The sequence below is a fragment of the Cavia porcellus genome, unplaced genomic scaffold, assembly GCF_034190915.1.
Source record: "Cavia porcellus strain 051 isolate PalLab524CR breed Dunkin Hartley unplaced genomic scaffold, mCavPor4.1 scaffold_4, whole genome shotgun sequence".
Classification (NCBI taxonomy): Eukaryota; Metazoa; Chordata; class Mammalia; order Rodentia; family Caviidae; genus Cavia; species Cavia porcellus.
The window spans coordinates 45,261,354-45,277,715 of NW_026947487.1; the positions used below are offsets into that span (position 1 = coordinate 45,261,354).

General features: G+C 46.8%; 1 protein-coding gene across 1 annotated transcript; it reads right to left on the reverse strand.

The window, feature by feature from the left end:
* Positions 1-631: 631 nt before the first annotated feature.
* Zic5 (Zic family member 5) lies at positions 632-9,541 on the reverse strand. The gene is made up of 2 exons (XM_063246986.1): positions 7,757-9,541; positions 632-3,405 (listed from the first exon to the last, which is right to left on the reverse strand). The coding sequence occupies exons 1-2, from the start codon at positions 9,204-9,206 to the stop codon at positions 2,963-2,965; spliced, it is 1,893 nt and encodes a 630-aa protein (XP_063103056.1). The 5' UTR covers positions 9,207-9,541; the 3' UTR covers positions 632-2,962.
* Between the last annotated feature and the right edge of the window lie 6,821 nt (positions 9,542-16,362).

The following is a 16,362-nucleotide window of genomic DNA, read 5'->3' on the forward strand; positions in this document are numbered from 1 at the left end:
TGGTTTTTATCAGTTTTGTATTAGGTAGCATAAAAACAAGCAAACACCAACCAACCTTGTTAATGTACATGGCCAAATACACTCATTTCAGCCACCTGAATATTTTGTTGCCATGAGGGAATCTAATCTCTCCTTCATACCTGGCCCAAAATGTTGAGCTTAAATGACTCTTGTCTATGTAACTTTCAAAATAAGCTAAATTATACTTGATCTCTCCCTGATATATTAGAGAATTTTTTGACTACTACTCAATTTCATTCCACACCCACATCAGCTTCTCAACAGTTTTGCTTTTTACCTTTCATTAGCTTTTTCCTCTTCCTTTGGAGGTCAGGAACCAAACAGAGCTAAAATCACTCTTCAGTTGTTCATTGATTAGAATCACTAAGTATATTCCCAATCTCAACAAATGAGTGCAATAAACCCTGAGACTTGTGTTACTACCAGTGCAAACTGCATGGATTAGACTTCATAAATATCTTGAATTTTCTAAATTAAACTGTAAGCTAAACCAAGCTGTAAAAATATTTTATTGCTTGAAGAGAGGCTAAAAGATCAAGGGATGTCAACCTAATGTTCATTACCTTAGCAACTGTTCTGTATTAAAGAATGACAGCGATATGCCAGTAGGTAAAATGTAACAATACATAGGAAGAATACCTTTATTACATTTTTACTTCATAGTCACTCTTGCTTTCTTTCTATTGGAGGTACACAGCTTTCATTTCAGGTGAATGAGAAACCAGTAAATCTGTAGCAGAACCTATGCATGGCAAAATACATAAAATACATATTCTTTTGTTTTGTAATAAATAAACCTGTAGCATAATAAAGAATAGTGCAACTACCATTGAAAAAGTTGTATAAATAAAACAACTCATTATACATCAGGAATATTTTGTCCTAATAAGTTTACGATACATAAATTATCCCCCCCAATTCATACCATATCTTTTGTACTTGAAAGGACTTTGAAGGTAAATATGAAAATCAAATAAACTTTAAAACTGTAGAATTATTTTATATTCAAGTTTTATGGTCTTTTTCTTTATAAAGGAGGGTCTGCAGGCTTCATATTTACTATAACAATCTGAAGACAACATTGAGGGCTTCCCAAATGACAGCACCATGCACTGTACTAGTAATATATCTATAAACTATATATATCTCATCAACACAATGCAAGAAGGACATGCAGGAAGAGTCTTGGTTTTCACATTACACTTTCATTCAAGTAAGCTTAAAAATATATTTTTCCATTTTCTTTCCCCTATTTTTTTAAAATAAACCAAGGAACCCTAAATGACAACCTTTCACCAAAATGTATTATATAATTCTTTGGTGTGCTCTGAACTCTTCCAGGGGTGCGGGCAGAGGGGGGAAGGATGATGTCTGAAAATAAATTAATTCAACTGTACAAATAAAAGTGTTCACATACAAGTTATTAACAATGACAAGACTACATCAACCACTCACGGCACACAGAACAAATTTCTACAAGCCCTGGGGAGGGGGTGTCTTCAGGGTCTCCGAGGATAAATTAGTGCTCTTTAGTATATTTGTATGATGTTTCTGATGGACCACATTCTGCACAGGAAATGTGTTGTACCAAGTGAAAATAAATTGACTAAGAGTTATTGTCCTAGGTCCTTGACCTTTTTTATCCTAGCTTGACAGCTCTGGCAAAGGTCACACACTCTTCAGTGTTTGGTAGTAACTATAAACCTTTTAAAAATTTTAATATGTATAGCAACTCACTCCCCCCTTTTAATGTAAATCATATTCTTCACACTGTCATTTTCAGATGGAAGAGTTTGTTGTGCTCGGTGCTCAGGTGGAAGAAAATACACTAAAATGCAGTTTCAGGCATTAAAAAATAAAGACTTTTCTAAAAAAAGGTTGACACAATAGTATAAAAGAGTTGGCCTGCTTTAAAAACAACAGCTTTCCAAAAAAAAAATAGGCACAATGCCATCATCACACCTCCTCAGACTTGACGGTGAATGTTGGCATTCCAAAGATTAAACTTATGATTAAAAACATAATCTCTTTATTACACAAGAAGTTTGGACACCATAAGGAGGCAGCATCTAAGATTTCAGATTAAAGGAAAAAAATAACAAAGAGGAAAAAGCGCTTGAATTTCCTGTTTTATAAAAGATCACAGTTTCACAGTTGCTTGTTGCAGCAGCTTTTCTTTCTCTCCATTTTTGCTTGAACAATCACAGTAGCATCATACATGGAGATATTAAGGTTGCTGCACTTAAAAAAAAAATCACAGAAGGGTCCTAAAGAAATAATCCTGTATAAAAATAGTGCGATAAGGTGAAATCAGTAATAAAAGTATGGAAATTAAAAACCATAAATATTAGAACTTAAGGGGTTTTTACAAATACTTTTGGACACAGGCAGGGTCCAGGGAGCTGTTGGCAGTGCAGCAAGTGTGTGGTTTACAATCAAGAAGCCTTTGCAGAATTAGGGCCCAACGAGGAGGCTCAAAAGCAGCCCACATGATGGTGTCAAAGGCATTGAAGAGGCACTCTGGGAAGCAGAGGGCCTTGTCACTCTAAGAAATTTTGACATAATGCTCTTCTTCTCCACCATTAAAAATATAAATATATGTACACATACACATTTTTATCGGCAGTGTGTATGCTGATTAAGTAATCTCTCCATTCATTTCCCTTGGTACGATTTGCCCCCAGCATTGTCCCCCTGCAATGTACAAGTCCAGCTTGGTTGGGTCTTTTTTTTTGTTTCAGAAAAAGGAAAAAAAGCCCGAATATCTTAATTAAATTAATTAAATGTACAAACACCATAGGGTTTCATACTGAATAAATAGGGCTAATTAGACCAGTGGCAAGTCTGAGTCATGCGTTCATCTCAGGCTCGGCATTGTCTCAGGTTAGGAGAGGGTCCAAGGACTCCCACTTATTATTTCATCTGTTAATAATAATAAATTCTAATGTATCGTCCGCACAACTTCAGGGTTCCCGTACATTTCCTCATCTTCAGACTCAGAGGTGGTTCCGTTGCTGGAAGGTGTGTGGAGGTGGCTGGGGGCTCCACCAGCCTGGCAAACATACCACTCATTGAGGTTGGTCACCTGAGGGGACAGAGTGCTGGAACGACTCCTGGCTGGGTCCAGCACTGGGGACAAGGGGGCACCCACCGGAGTCCCCACTGCTGAATAACCAAAGGCTCCTGGAGAAGGTGGGGGAGACTTGCAGTGAATCTTCATGTGCTTCCTCAGAGAGCTCGGGTGAGTGTAAGATTTGTCGCAGCCTCTGATCTTGCAGTAATAGGGTTTGTCACTGGTGTGGACATGAGAATGTTTCTTTCGATCACTGCTATTGGCAAACTTCCTATCACAGCCATCAAATTCACATTTGAAAGGCTTTTCTCCTGCAATGAAACACAGGAAAGGTTAACAGTGGCTTTCCACCTCTCACTTGAGAGAAATCTTGGAGCAGAACTGGGGGGGTTGCATTTTCCCATTCTCCCAATGACCAACACCCAGCCATGTTCCTAATCCCAATTCTTATATTCCAGGATGCAAAGAGGAAAAGCTCCCATTAAGTAAGGACCTCCACTGGTCTGGAGGCTTGGTTTGGACCTGGACTGTGAGAGGCGAGGTGTCAAGTCAGTCACTGTAGCACCCAAGAGGTCATGGTGAGGTCCTCAGGGCTAAAGTCCAAGATGTACCACTAAAGCCCACCAGGCACTCACTCCCAGACTGACTCCTCACTTCCCTCAGGATCTGAACATCCAAAACCTAAGTAGAAGATCCCCTGTCACAACTGACCTTAATGATACTTCCAAAGCTACAAATGGGGATGACAATAGAAGAAAAATAAACACATACCCTAAATGAAAAGTTAGCTGGGTGTGCAGAAAAATGATAATGATATTTTGTTTCAGAGTGTACCCAGTGTTTCATTGCTGGGAAGGGGCAGCAAGACAGGATGTGGAGCTGGGAAAGGAAAGAAAATAAACCAAAGGCTCCTCTGTAGAAATAAAGGCACCTGTGAAATACACAATCGCTCAGTAAGATTTTACAAGGCTGGCTTGACACAGAATAGACTTTTGGCCTCTGCATTCTACCAGCTTCCTCTACAACATGGGAAGTAAAGACCACAGCAAGGAAGGTAAGGAACAGACAAGGAACCACAATCTCAGCAAACCAGCCATTCACCTACTGTCCTAAGCAAATGTCTAACAGCACTTTCCATTGCTTGGCAATCAAAAACACTTCTGCAAAAACATAGGGTCTCTTGGCCTATCACTCCTTTAAGCTGTTCTAACTACCTCAGGAACACAATGCCTTAAATACAAGACTACTAGTCCAAGAAGGGGAAATGTTTAATCAGACAACTGGAGATTCAATCACAATGCACCTGGTGTTAAAAGGCAGCAGGGAAAGGAAGCAGTAACAGTAAATGGTACCTGAGTTTTTCCCCTAGCACCTCAGGATCTATGAATTTGAAGTGTTTCAATCATAATTGAACAAGTCGCCTCATGCATATTATTATAAATAACATTTTCCTCACATTTTGAGAATTTTAAAATAATAGCAGCTATTAGGGTGACATACCACATTGGGAAATTTCTTTTTTTGGATAGCTTACTTTTCAAAAGAAACTATTATGAGTCAGCTTGATGTACTTAAATTTCTGTGTCAAGTTTTCTCACCCAACACGTTTTTCAGTTTGTATTAATTTTTTTTCCAGTGTGTGCATTTAATCTTTCACCAATAACGACTGCTTCAGTGTCCGAGCACATTAGCACATTTGAAAGTACCCAGATCCCTGGAATATACCTTTCTCCTACCTAGAAATATTGTTTGAAAATGAAAAGACATCACTCAAGTACACCTCCACATTAATGTTACAGATAGAAGGAAAACAGAACTTACAAAGATAATCACAATTCTTAAAAATTTTTTAGAATTGACCTGCCACCAAAGTAAATCCTTTTCTACCAAAACATTAGTGATTTGTCCTGTTTCCCATACTACATTCTAAATTGGTGATAATACTAATTTAACATAGCACTCTTGCTTTAAAACATTATAACAGCTCTTCAATATGGAGGCTTAGTGGTTTTATTCACTCTATGCAAATGTGTAACGTTACTTGAAATTTTCATGCCTCGGCCCAACCCACATAACCCGGATTGTAAAAAATCCCCACCCTGAACATTACTGGTTGCTCCACAGCATGTGAGAAGCAATAAAAGCCAGTTAAGGGAATAGAGGAGAAGGAAACAAAGGTGGAAATTAGGGATAAAGGAAAGATGGCTGGAAAGAGAAAAAAATAAGAGTGATCGAATAGCCTATGTTTAGAGGACTACAGGAGCACCAAGCAGATTCCATCTGACTAGGAAGGCCAAGAGACCCCAGTGTTTACATTTCAGATTCTGTCAGAGGGGTCATGTCAGAATTTAACTATGCAGAGAGTTCTAAGACTTGGTGGGAAAGTAAGGGAAAGTGCTGTGTGTGAATAGTCCAGGTCCTGCCAGCTCTTTCTGCTACAGTTGGGCCTAGAGGCAGGTTATAAATGCAATTGAGGGCACTTGGGTCAGGGACCAGGGCCTTCAGGAGTGGCCTGGAGATTAGTACCTTTGATCACTCTGTTTTGGGATCCTGGTTGACCCATAAAAGGGAGAGCCTCCTGGTAGGGAAGAAAAGGGAAGAGCAGAATGGTTCCCCTCTGGACACAATGCCCAGTTGCTAAGCAGCCCCGGGGTGGCCAAAACACCAGGCACTGTGCTTCAGCTGGTCTGGGAGATGCTGTCCTCCCTCCAAGAGAAACTTGCCTGACTGACCTGGCAGAACCCAAGCTGCCATCAGGAGGAAAGGAAATGTAGCCACCCAGGCAACGTGGACCAGAAAACAAATAGGCCTCAGGACCCATGGGCACCCAGGGTCTTTAGCTCCCTACCCTATCACCCCATCCCCACCCTGCGGCATGAGAGCCCACTGCCAGGCTGCTGTTCGGCGTGGCCATGGCCTGTCCCTCTGGGCCCTGAGAGCCAGGACCCGAAAAAGGGAGGCCTACTCTTATCCAGAGGCCTGGGAAAGCGGCAAAGTCCTAAGGTCCATGCACCACCCCTTTGGGGACTGAGGGGGCAGCTTCATTGTCCCTTGTCCTCACTCCACAAGTAAGTGCTGGCTGGGCTCAAGAAGCAAGCAGCTGGTTCAGCCAGCCAGGTTTTTTTTGTTTTTTTTTTTTTTTTTATGAGAGCCTGGTGGTAAGTTTGCTTTTGGAAAAATCATTAAAGCGGATTGATCTCGATTAGGGGAAAAAATGGGGGCTAAGGGAAAACTTGCTCCCAGCCCCAGTCCTCTCTGGGCCCACAGGGGAGGTGTGGGTTGTCCGCCCAAGGGGAAAGGCCTGGGGCACCAGCCTAAGGCCACCCGGGCGCAGCTGCCGGCTCTGCAGTCCCCCAACGCCCCTGGCAGGCCGGCCGCAGGCCCACCATCAGGGCCCATGCTCCGGGCTTCCTCCTTGCCGCAGCCGCGCCGATAAATCAACCAAGTGATTAGTGAACGTAAACTCCGGTTACTTAAGCGTCCTCGGAGGGATAATATTGTCTGTCTCTATAAATCCTGGCTACGCTCACGCTCAGCAGAGCTCGTGCCGACACGCTCGTCGCTTCCAAGCATGCGGGGGCCATCCGAATGCCCCACGCTGCAGCCCCCCTTCATGCTACCTTCAAAGGCAGTGACTCGAGGGGGTGGGTTGGGTGGGTTCCCCACGACTCTGGGGACTCCCGTCCAGTTCGGCGGCGGGGTAGGTCTCACTGATCGCAGAGGACACCTCTTCCTTCACCTAGAACCTCTCCCTACTTTTGACAGGAATTGGGCTGGGGGTATAGCTGGGATAAGCGGTGTGTCTTGGGTACAACCCCCAGCAGTGCAAAGAAAAAAAGTCAACTTCTCCAGCACCTAGCACTCTAGTGTGGGATGAGTGTGTGAGGGTGGTGTGTGACAGCGCGAGTGAACTGAGTGTGCAAATGAAGGGAATGTACGTGTGGAACAAGAATCGAGGGCATGCAGTGTCGCAGGAATGGGCTGGTTGTGGATGCGGACAGGAATGAGTGCACTGGTGTGAAGTGCGTGCACATGGACATTGTGAGTGGGGTGGGCGAGTGCACCGGCGTATAGGAGAGCAGGGCGGTCTCTGGGGACCGAGGGCGCGCTCCTCTCGCCATCTTCATCCCGCCTTGGGAGGCGAAGGGTCCCCTCCACCCCGAGGGAGTCACACCAAGCAGGCCCAGTGCCGCAGCAAATCCCACGCGTGGTTCCCAAAGCGCGCGGCCTGTGACTCGTGGGGGGGGCAGGAGAGGCAGGGGGACGACCAGGCCCCGGCCCCCCCTTGCGCGTGGCCCTCCCCGGGCTCCGGGGGCCGGGCGCGTGGGGGGCTGCCGACAGTCCTGGGCGCCTTCCTGCGGCTCTGTCTGCGGTCGCTTCTGCTCCGGGCGGCGGCGGCGGCTGAAGCGCGTGGCCGGTCCCGGCGGAGGCTGCGGGCGCGCTGGAGACTCCGCGGTGCGCGAAGCCGGCGCAGGGCCTGTGTGTGCTATCGAATTACTTATTCGTAGAAGAAAAGAGGGGGAGAGAAAAAAAAAGAAGTCACATGTCCAGGCTATACGACTGTAAGGAGAAGCAACAGAAGGAGGGAAAAATGAAAGCGAGCAGGAGAAGCGGCGGCGGCAGAAGCGGCGCTGGCGGCGGCGGCCGGGGACAGACACCCACCTGTATGAGTGCGCTTGTGGATCTTGAGGTTCTCGGAGCGCGCGAAGACCTTCCCGCAGCCCGGGAAGGGGCAGGGAAAGGGCTTCTCGCCGGTGTGCACGCGGATGTGGTTGATGAGCTTGTACTTGGCCTTGAAGGGCTTCCCCTCGCGCGGGCAGTCCTCCCAAAAGCAGACGTGGCTGCTCTGCTCGGGGCCACCCACGTGCTCCACCGTGACGTGGTTCACCAGCTCGTGCATGGTGCCGAAAGTTTTGGAGCAGGGCTTGGCGCAGCCGGCGGGGGCCGGGGACGGTGGTGGCGGCGGCCCGGCCAGCTCGTCCGGGTCGATCCACTTGCAGATGAGCTCCTGCTTGATTGGCTGCCGCATGTAGCGCAGGAAGGCCCCGGCCGCCCCTGGGAGGTGGGGGTGGTGCGGAGGTTGCGCGGGCGCCGGTGGCGGAGCCGGGGGCGGCGCGTGGTGCTGCTGCAGGTGGGGCCCGGGCCCCGAGGCCGCGGCCGCAGCCAGGTTCAGGTTTAAGTTCACGGCTCCGTAGCTGTGCAGGGCAGCGGCAGCCGCGGCCGCCACCGCCCCGTAGTGCGCGTCCCCAGAGCGCGGGGCGAAGGGTGGCTCGGCGCGGCCGTACAGCTCGGCCGCCGCAGCTGCAGCGGCTGCCGCCAACCCCAGGCGCATCTGGCCGTTTAGCGTGTGCGGGTGGCCACCGGGAGCCCCCGGCGCGTCGTGCAGCGCGGGGAAGAGCGCGGGGCCGCCGCCGCCGTCCGCGCCCGCGTAGGTGCCGCTGGCAGAGATGAACATACTGGCCGGGTGGGGAGGCGGGGCCGGGTGCTGGGGGGAGCCGGTGCCTGACCGCTGCTCCCCTCCGAGCGGGGCCCCGTGCATGGCCGCCGCGGGGGCCGTGGCGGAAAGGTCCCTCCGGAGGACGAAGTCCCTGCTGTGGCCTTTGCCGCTGCTGCCGCCGCCGCCACTGTTGGTGGTGTTGTAGCCCGAGAGGGCAGGAGGAGGAGGAGAAGGCGGGGGAGGGGAAGGGGGAGGGGGTTGAGGGGAGGGAGGAAGAGGTGGGGCTGGGGGCGGGGGCGCGGAGGGCTGTGCGCCACAGCTGCCCCAGCCACCGGGGTGGGTGCCGGAGCCGGGGTGCGCGGCCGCGGCTGCAGCGCGCACGGCGGCCGCCAGAGCCTCCGGCTGTGCGGGTAGCGCCTGAACGGGAGGGCTGTGGCCCGGCACGCTGGCTTGGGCCATCTGCTCAAGTCCGAGCATAGGGATGGCCACGCCGGGGTCAGCGCCCGGGTCCCGCGAGTGGAGGAGATACGCGGCGGCTGCGCAGAGTTGGAAATGAGCGGGCGGGCAGGCCAGTAACGGGAAGCCTGTCATGGTCTGGAGCGGCTGGCCCTGAGCCGTTGCCAAATCCGCTAATCTCAGCGCTGGCGAGTTCCTCTTGCTCAAAGGGGACTCCATTAGAACTACACAATCAGGCCCATAAAGTCCCCCCTCACTGGGGGGACCTTTTTACCTCTGCTCGCTTTCAAAAACATGTATATGTGAGGTGCTCTTTAACTTCTTTTGTCCTGGTCTTCCCAACTCTGCTTATTCCTATTCCCACTCTGTCCTCCAGCGATTGGCAGAGTGAACGCCACATCTGAGCTGCACAGTGGGACCTAGATTTTGGAAATCGTACGGGTGGGATTGGAGGGAACCGCATGATTGGCAGCAACCTCGGCTGTCCGATTGGCTCCCGTTCAGAGCCTCGGCCCAGCGGGGAACCGCCTCCGTGCTCGCGACCGCCTGCGCTTCTCCTTCGCGCCCCTCCTCCCCGGAGCCCCGCGTCCCCGCCTCCCGGGGGATGCCGGAGTTGCACTTGCAGAAAGTTTGGCTTGACTTGCGCGCGCAGCACCTTGCGCTCTGTTGACGCGCAGCTGGAGTGCGCGCTCCAGTGCACGGTCTCGCTGCTTCTGGAGACTAGGACAACCGGGACCTCCAAGGAGCAAAAGGCGGAGTAAGAACGTGCAACTTCAAAAACCACCGCCTCATTGCACCCACTACGTGCCTCTCAGCACCCAAGCATCCTTTACCTCCTTCTCTCTTGGAAAACCCTGTGCTGCTCTCTAAGGAGAGTGAACATCCCGGTCGTCTTACCTGTACTGGTGATGCCAGAAACTCTTTATTTGGACTCACAGTCTGCCCAGCGCCCACCTAGGGTGCAGAGAGGAGATGGAATGAGGAAGAGTTATTAAAGTCTGTTGTTTGCAAAGCAACTTGTGTAATTTGGCTCCGCAAAAAACAGGTGAAGTCAAAATAAATCTTTTCCCTGAGGAACCATTTTACTTCGACTTTTTAGCTCATGGAGTTTCTTTCAACATGGTTCAAAGGAGTTGCCAAGAAGTGTAATCTCACAACTCATCGGTTCTAGAGCTGCCACTTTCAATTAGATCGGCCGGAGGGGAGGGGCGGCCGGAAAATCGGCCGCGATGCTAAATTTTGCCTTTTGGAAGTACAGTGTCCAGGCACACCAAACGGCTTCTCCCCGGAGAGAAGCCGCTAGCTAAGCTGTGGCCTGGGAGCTGAATTTATCCTTCGTGCCCAGAACGCACTTCACGTGTGTGCCTCAGTTTTTGTGAGAGGAACCCGTTAGAATAAATCCAATAAAATACTGTTTTTAAAGCAAAAAGCAGTTCCAAGCAGTTCCGTTGTTTACTAAGAGGACAGACTTTCACCTTAGCATTTTCTAGTCAACTGGGATGTCTTATTTGAAAGCCATAAGAATTAGCTTTTAAAAGAGGAACCCCATCTCTTTTCAGCAAATCAGTTTTTACTACCAAATCAGTTTTCAGAAAATGGAAGAGACCCTTCCCACAAACAAGCTTTACCAAAGTGTCATTTTTCAGAATTTAAAAAGAAAACATTTGTAGAATTTGTGATGTTTCAAAATGATCAAAAATAAAAGTTGGAATTTAAATTTTTAAATGTTGTTTCCCTCCATAAAATTGTCAAAAAGCAACCATGGATAGAATGAGATTTCCCCCTCACCTGGAGATACAATAAAACATGTTACCAGCTTTATTTGTTTGCTGTCGTTGCAGGTAAAAATAGATCACACAAAGCCATCACTGGGAAAGGGCCCAGAGAAGTGGTGAGAAATATTCTCAAAAGAGTGGGTTTGATAGTACCATTGACAGGAGCTTCCTTATGAGCCTTGGAAATGTTATTTCTCTTATAAAACTGACAAGCAAACAAAGACAGTAATGCTATCAAATTGCAAATGGGTTTTTTTCCTTTAGGTTTATATGAAGTTCAAATAGGGAAATAAAGGCATGAGTGCAAACCCATCAAAAAATTAAATAAGCAACAGTAACAAAAGCCACATCTGTATTTGAAGAGGATGAGTTCTTTCATAATTTTGTTTTAAAGCCTTGAAACATTTTAAACCATCCACAAAAGGTCGGTGGAGAACCATGCCATGCTTTATAAAGAAAGCATCACATTGGGAATTATCACTACTGTCTTCATTTCCTCTTAAAACATTTCAAATGAGTGGCCTTTATTTGAATTTCTTGGCAGTGAGCATCTATATTTGCAGTAATGGCAGCTTTGAGTTCAATCATGCAGGTTATAAGTAAAAACAAAACAAAAAAAAAAGGGGATGAATAAGGAAGAAAATAAATACAACCTAGGCTATAATATGGACTGTAGAGCATTTTTATTGTGCAATAAAATGAGTACCTCCACCTCCTTCAAAATAGCTTTTCGTCAAAATTATAACTGCTTTGTTTTATTGAATTGCTGAAATTTAATGGTTTAATGGGTGGAGGCATGAAGGAAAGGCTGTAAAAATGTGAATAATGCTGCAGTACAGCCGTGCGGAATCTGGAACCCGCCTCCTTGTACAACTCTTGTTAAACACAGCGTGATATGTATCTGCCATCGATTTAATATGTCTTAATTCAAATATAGCTCCCTGATCAATTTCTTTTTATGGAAGCCTTAAAAAAGAAAATACTTTTAAGGAAATAACAGAGATTTGGGTAGTCACTGGGAAAAGGGATATTTACAAAGTGAGTTTAATGAATATTTGCAGATTTATGACCAAACTCAGACCCTAAAAAAGATCATTGACTCAAGTAGATCGACTTGAGATGCTAATTCTTAAAAGAAAGGACTGGAAGCAAAATTTCAATCAACACCAATAAGGCGCCAATAAACCTCCTGCCAATTAAACCTGAGAATAGGCCTAGCTAGATGGTTGTCAGGAAGGCTCGTAGTGGATTTCCGGGATTGCCTTTCTTTATAAAAGAGCTTTTTATTTTGTAGACGCGCTTTTTGTTATTGTGATGACCTGCCTGACCCCAGGTGCGCTGTTTCTTTTTCAAGCTTTTTGGGAAGCAAATCAAACCCCCTTAACTGCTGAGTTTCTAAAGGCCCAATAACTGTCAGAGCCAGGGATTTAGCTCAGTGGCTCTAACACTTGCTTGCTAAGTGTAAGGTCATGAGTTTGATCCCCGGTCCAAAAAAAAAAAAAAAAAAAAAACACCAGAAAAATACAAAACTGTGTCACACTTCCTAATAGACACCAACAATTTCCAGGGCATTGAAGAACATAATATATTTGTTTAAAAAGCAGGGGGCTATAAACATCCAAATGCCAGTTCTCTTTCTGTTGATTTAACCCAAATTTTGATGGTGATGCTGGTTATCAGGACAATGACCCAGGCTCATGCCCTTATTTGTGCTTTTTGCAGCGGAGGTGCTTGTACCGAGGCAGCGACGTGGCAAGCCACAGAAATGCCCTTTTTAGAGTAGATGGATGCAGGCTTTTGGAGCTGTTGATTTTTAGACCTCTGGGTTGCACCTGGAACTCCAGCCTCCTTCCAGTCCTAAACAAAGAGAGACTGAGGAGGTGAAAGTCCAGCTGGCTGGTACCCGGCAGCCACGCTGCATCTCTGTTGCCTGGAGGCCGAGAGGGACTGGTCTCTGGGGATGCTTGGGCACTAGGCTTCCAGCTGTGTGGAGGGAAGACAGCAGCTCCCTGGCTCCATGATGCTCTCAGTCCCTCACTGAACACAGCCAAGTTTCCTGCGATGAGTGTGGGCAAATAATAAACTCTAAGGGAAGTGAATTGGACATTTCCTGGCTTTTGAGCCTTTGTTTGATTGTTTCTGCAGGCAGGGAGAGAGGGGTATTTGGGGAGTGTGGAGTGGACAATAAAGGAGGTGGGGGACCCACCTAGTTGCCTTTTATTGCCCCTGCAATTGCCTTACAACTCTGGCCCTCGTGTATTTTTTGAGAGAGCAGCCTCCTTGCAGAAAGCCTGGGTTCTTGGTGAGTTTGGGACAGTGGGGGTAATTTTGGCTGTGCTGGAGGTGGGTTCAAGGGTGAGCAGGACACTCAGAATTACCAGATGAGGCCAAGGACCTGTAAAGCCCAACCCAATGGAGCCAAACAGTGCTTAGGGCCAGGGAGGCAGATTGCTGGCAGACTCCGGGGTAGTGGTGGTCTAAGCAGATATCTCTGTAAGAGGGGACTAGCTGGCAAAGAGGTAGGCAAAGCGGCATTTCAGTGGGACTTTGTCAGGGCCAAAAGTAATGGGAATTTCGGGTTCAAGAGTTTTCCTCAAATCATATTCACCAGGAGTCTAGGTTGCTCAGTCTGGAACAACCTCTCCTAGCCTTACCCACCCTATTCCCCTATTTGAATTGGGCAGGGACTTCCTACCCTACCACCTTCACTGTGTGAGATCTGCCTTACAGTGGGGGCTGCTCTGGACCAAAGGGGACTTATTACTCTTAAATGGCCTGCAGTTCACAGATCTCTGAGTGCTTCTCCAAGGATTGTTTCTCTTTCTCACCCTTCTGAGCTCCTGCTGAGTCCTCCAGGTATAAGTAGGGGCTGGCTAAGTGCATCCAAAAATGTACTGTTGCTAAAGTTTATGATCTCTGTGACACGTGCAGAACATAATGAAGATAAGGTAGAAGTCAGGACTGAAATGTGGGATTCCAATGGATTTTTATGTTGTTGTTTGGAGAGTCTACAATTGGACCCTACCCCATGTCAACTTGACTCTTTATGGTTAAAAGCTGTTGAAAATTTGTCACCCTCTCTCCCTCTCCACTACTAAAGAATATATTGTATAAAATTGGCCTGTCATCATATTCCCACTTGGTTATCAATCATTTTTATTCTCAGAGATAGAAGTTGTTGGAGAAAGGCCTTTAACCTGCATTTGATCATCAGGACTGGTAATTTCATGAGAAACAACACATCACTGTGCTCTCAAAAATGCTCAGAAGTTCAAAACAACCATACATCACCTTTAAGTATTTAAGGTTCATATAACCACCTAATATTTATTTTTATTAGCCTCAAGAAGTTCTTTTCCCTACAAAACTTATCCTTTAGGGTATTTTAAAATACAAGGTAAGGGAGGAACAAGCAGGATATGCAGTTTTTTAAAATATCAAATTTGGTGGGAGAAGTTTCCCTACTCTACATCTCTTTCAGTATCTATACTTTAATATTTGAAGAAGCTGTTGGGATAAATCAAATAGTGACACGTTGATGGATTCACTTGTGTAAGCAATATGGTTGACATATGGCATTGTTATTTATGAATGACAGCATAAATTGTATTACAAAGTCCATTGCAATAATACTGCAGTTTATTGGAAAGCTGTTCGCCTGTCATCGGTGTTCAGCCTCCTTGGATGTAGTTCGCCTGGGAGCCCAAAGGATAACGGTTCTCAGAATAATTAAACAGGTTCATTTAAGCTAATGTCTCCTGATTTGTTTATTTATTTGTTTTGTTTTTGCAGCACTGGAAACACTCCCATCGGCAAAAAGGAGATTAATTTTCTTCCTTTTGCAAAACTGCAACTACTGTCACCAATGCAGGGGCAAAAGCAGAGGTAGTTGATGACTTCTATTTTTTTTTCCAGAGTCCTTTTTGGCAAATACACACATATTTGCATCCCTATCACTACACAGCTATAGAGCACACATCTTAAATGGTGATTTTTTTTTTTAATAAGCCCAGTTACAGAGCAGTAAATTTTAACTGTGGGAAGAAATTCTTTTAGCAGACTGGAGAGGACCTCATCTCATGATATCTCCATTCTCATTCCTCTTCTTAAAAATGTTATTGAAGTTACATTGGCTGAGATTTTCACAATTTCTTCACTTACTTTACACTATTCTAAAGTCTTGACAAAGAACTTTTGTTCTAGGTGGGTTTTGCAGAAGGGGGGGCCCCTACCACATATGTGGTCCTTCATGGGTCAGGGGTCACCTAGCCCAGGAGTAGCTGAGACCATTGAATCAAAGGTGACCTGCAACTTAATATCCTGTTGATTATCTTGCTGAATTTATGAGTCTGAGATGTAAATGATGGTGCTAGAATCCTGCAAAATCCTCACTTGTCTCAGCTAAATTGTGTATTCTGCATTTGCTTCTCTCATTTCTTCTTCCAAGTCCTGCCCCACTTCCACCCTCCTTCACGTAAGAAGAAAATTGAAAGTTTGAATGGTGTGATGCCAAGGTAGTTTTGCTTTGGAATTTAATAGTGTAACAAATTTGTTTGTGTTCAGCTGTTTCCAGCAATCTATCAGAAAGAGGGAGAGAGAGAGAGAGAGAGACAGAGAGAGAGACAGAGACAGAGAAAGAGAGACATAGAGAGGGACAGACAGACAGAGAGACAGAAAGTTGGTAGATGTACATACACTGTTATTTATGTATATGTACACAAAATGTACAGAAAGAACTCAGTCCACACGGTTCACAGAGGCACACACACCAAATAGAGGTGATCAGCTGATGATCCTTTGGGTATTAGGTGGAATTTTTATTTTATTTTTTTAATACACCGCAGATTCTCACCAGTGCTGGGACTCCCTGCACTGGCCAGGAAATGAACGCCGGGCCGCGCGCCCAGTATCCGGGATCCTCACCAGCCTGGCTTGGAGTCTTCTGGGTGCAGTCACCATTCGATTTTGAAATAACGTTTCTGGGAAACGTACAAAGAGGGAACATGTTTGCTTGTTGGAGACAGTTGTGGGTCCCGCGAAATTAATACCGTTGCAAACTGGCAGTTCCAGAAACCTGTTGAAAAACAAATTCACTTACAGGATGGCTAACGCGGCTTGGTCAGTTTTCTTCAGTCAAGGAACCCTCTACTTTTGAGGCAATAACTCTGAAAGCCTTTGTAGCCCCCCTTCTTCTGCTTCCCTCTTTCCCTCCTTTAAATACGGTCGTGAAGGAAAGAGGTTTTGCGGTTTGCAGAAAAAGAAAGCACTTCTGAGAGGGGACGGAGACGTGACTTTGAACTTGGCTCAGCTCCTCTGTGTCCTGCAGAGAGAGGAGAACTGGGGCCGGGAAAGAATAGCCAGGAGGGCCCAGCCCGCAGGGTCTCCGGCGAGAATTAAGGCGTCTGCCCCACCGCCCGGCAGTGAGCGGCCCCCGGAATCCGGCGCGAGCAAGCGCCCAGCCGCGCCGCCCCGAAATGCAGGCTCTGCAAAGGGGGAATCAAAGCGAAAGGAGAGAATGGGTCAAAGAGGAGAGGGAGGGCGGAGTGGGGAGCGGGTGAGAAAGTGGGAAAGGAAGAAAATTTGGAAGTCTGATGACTTAA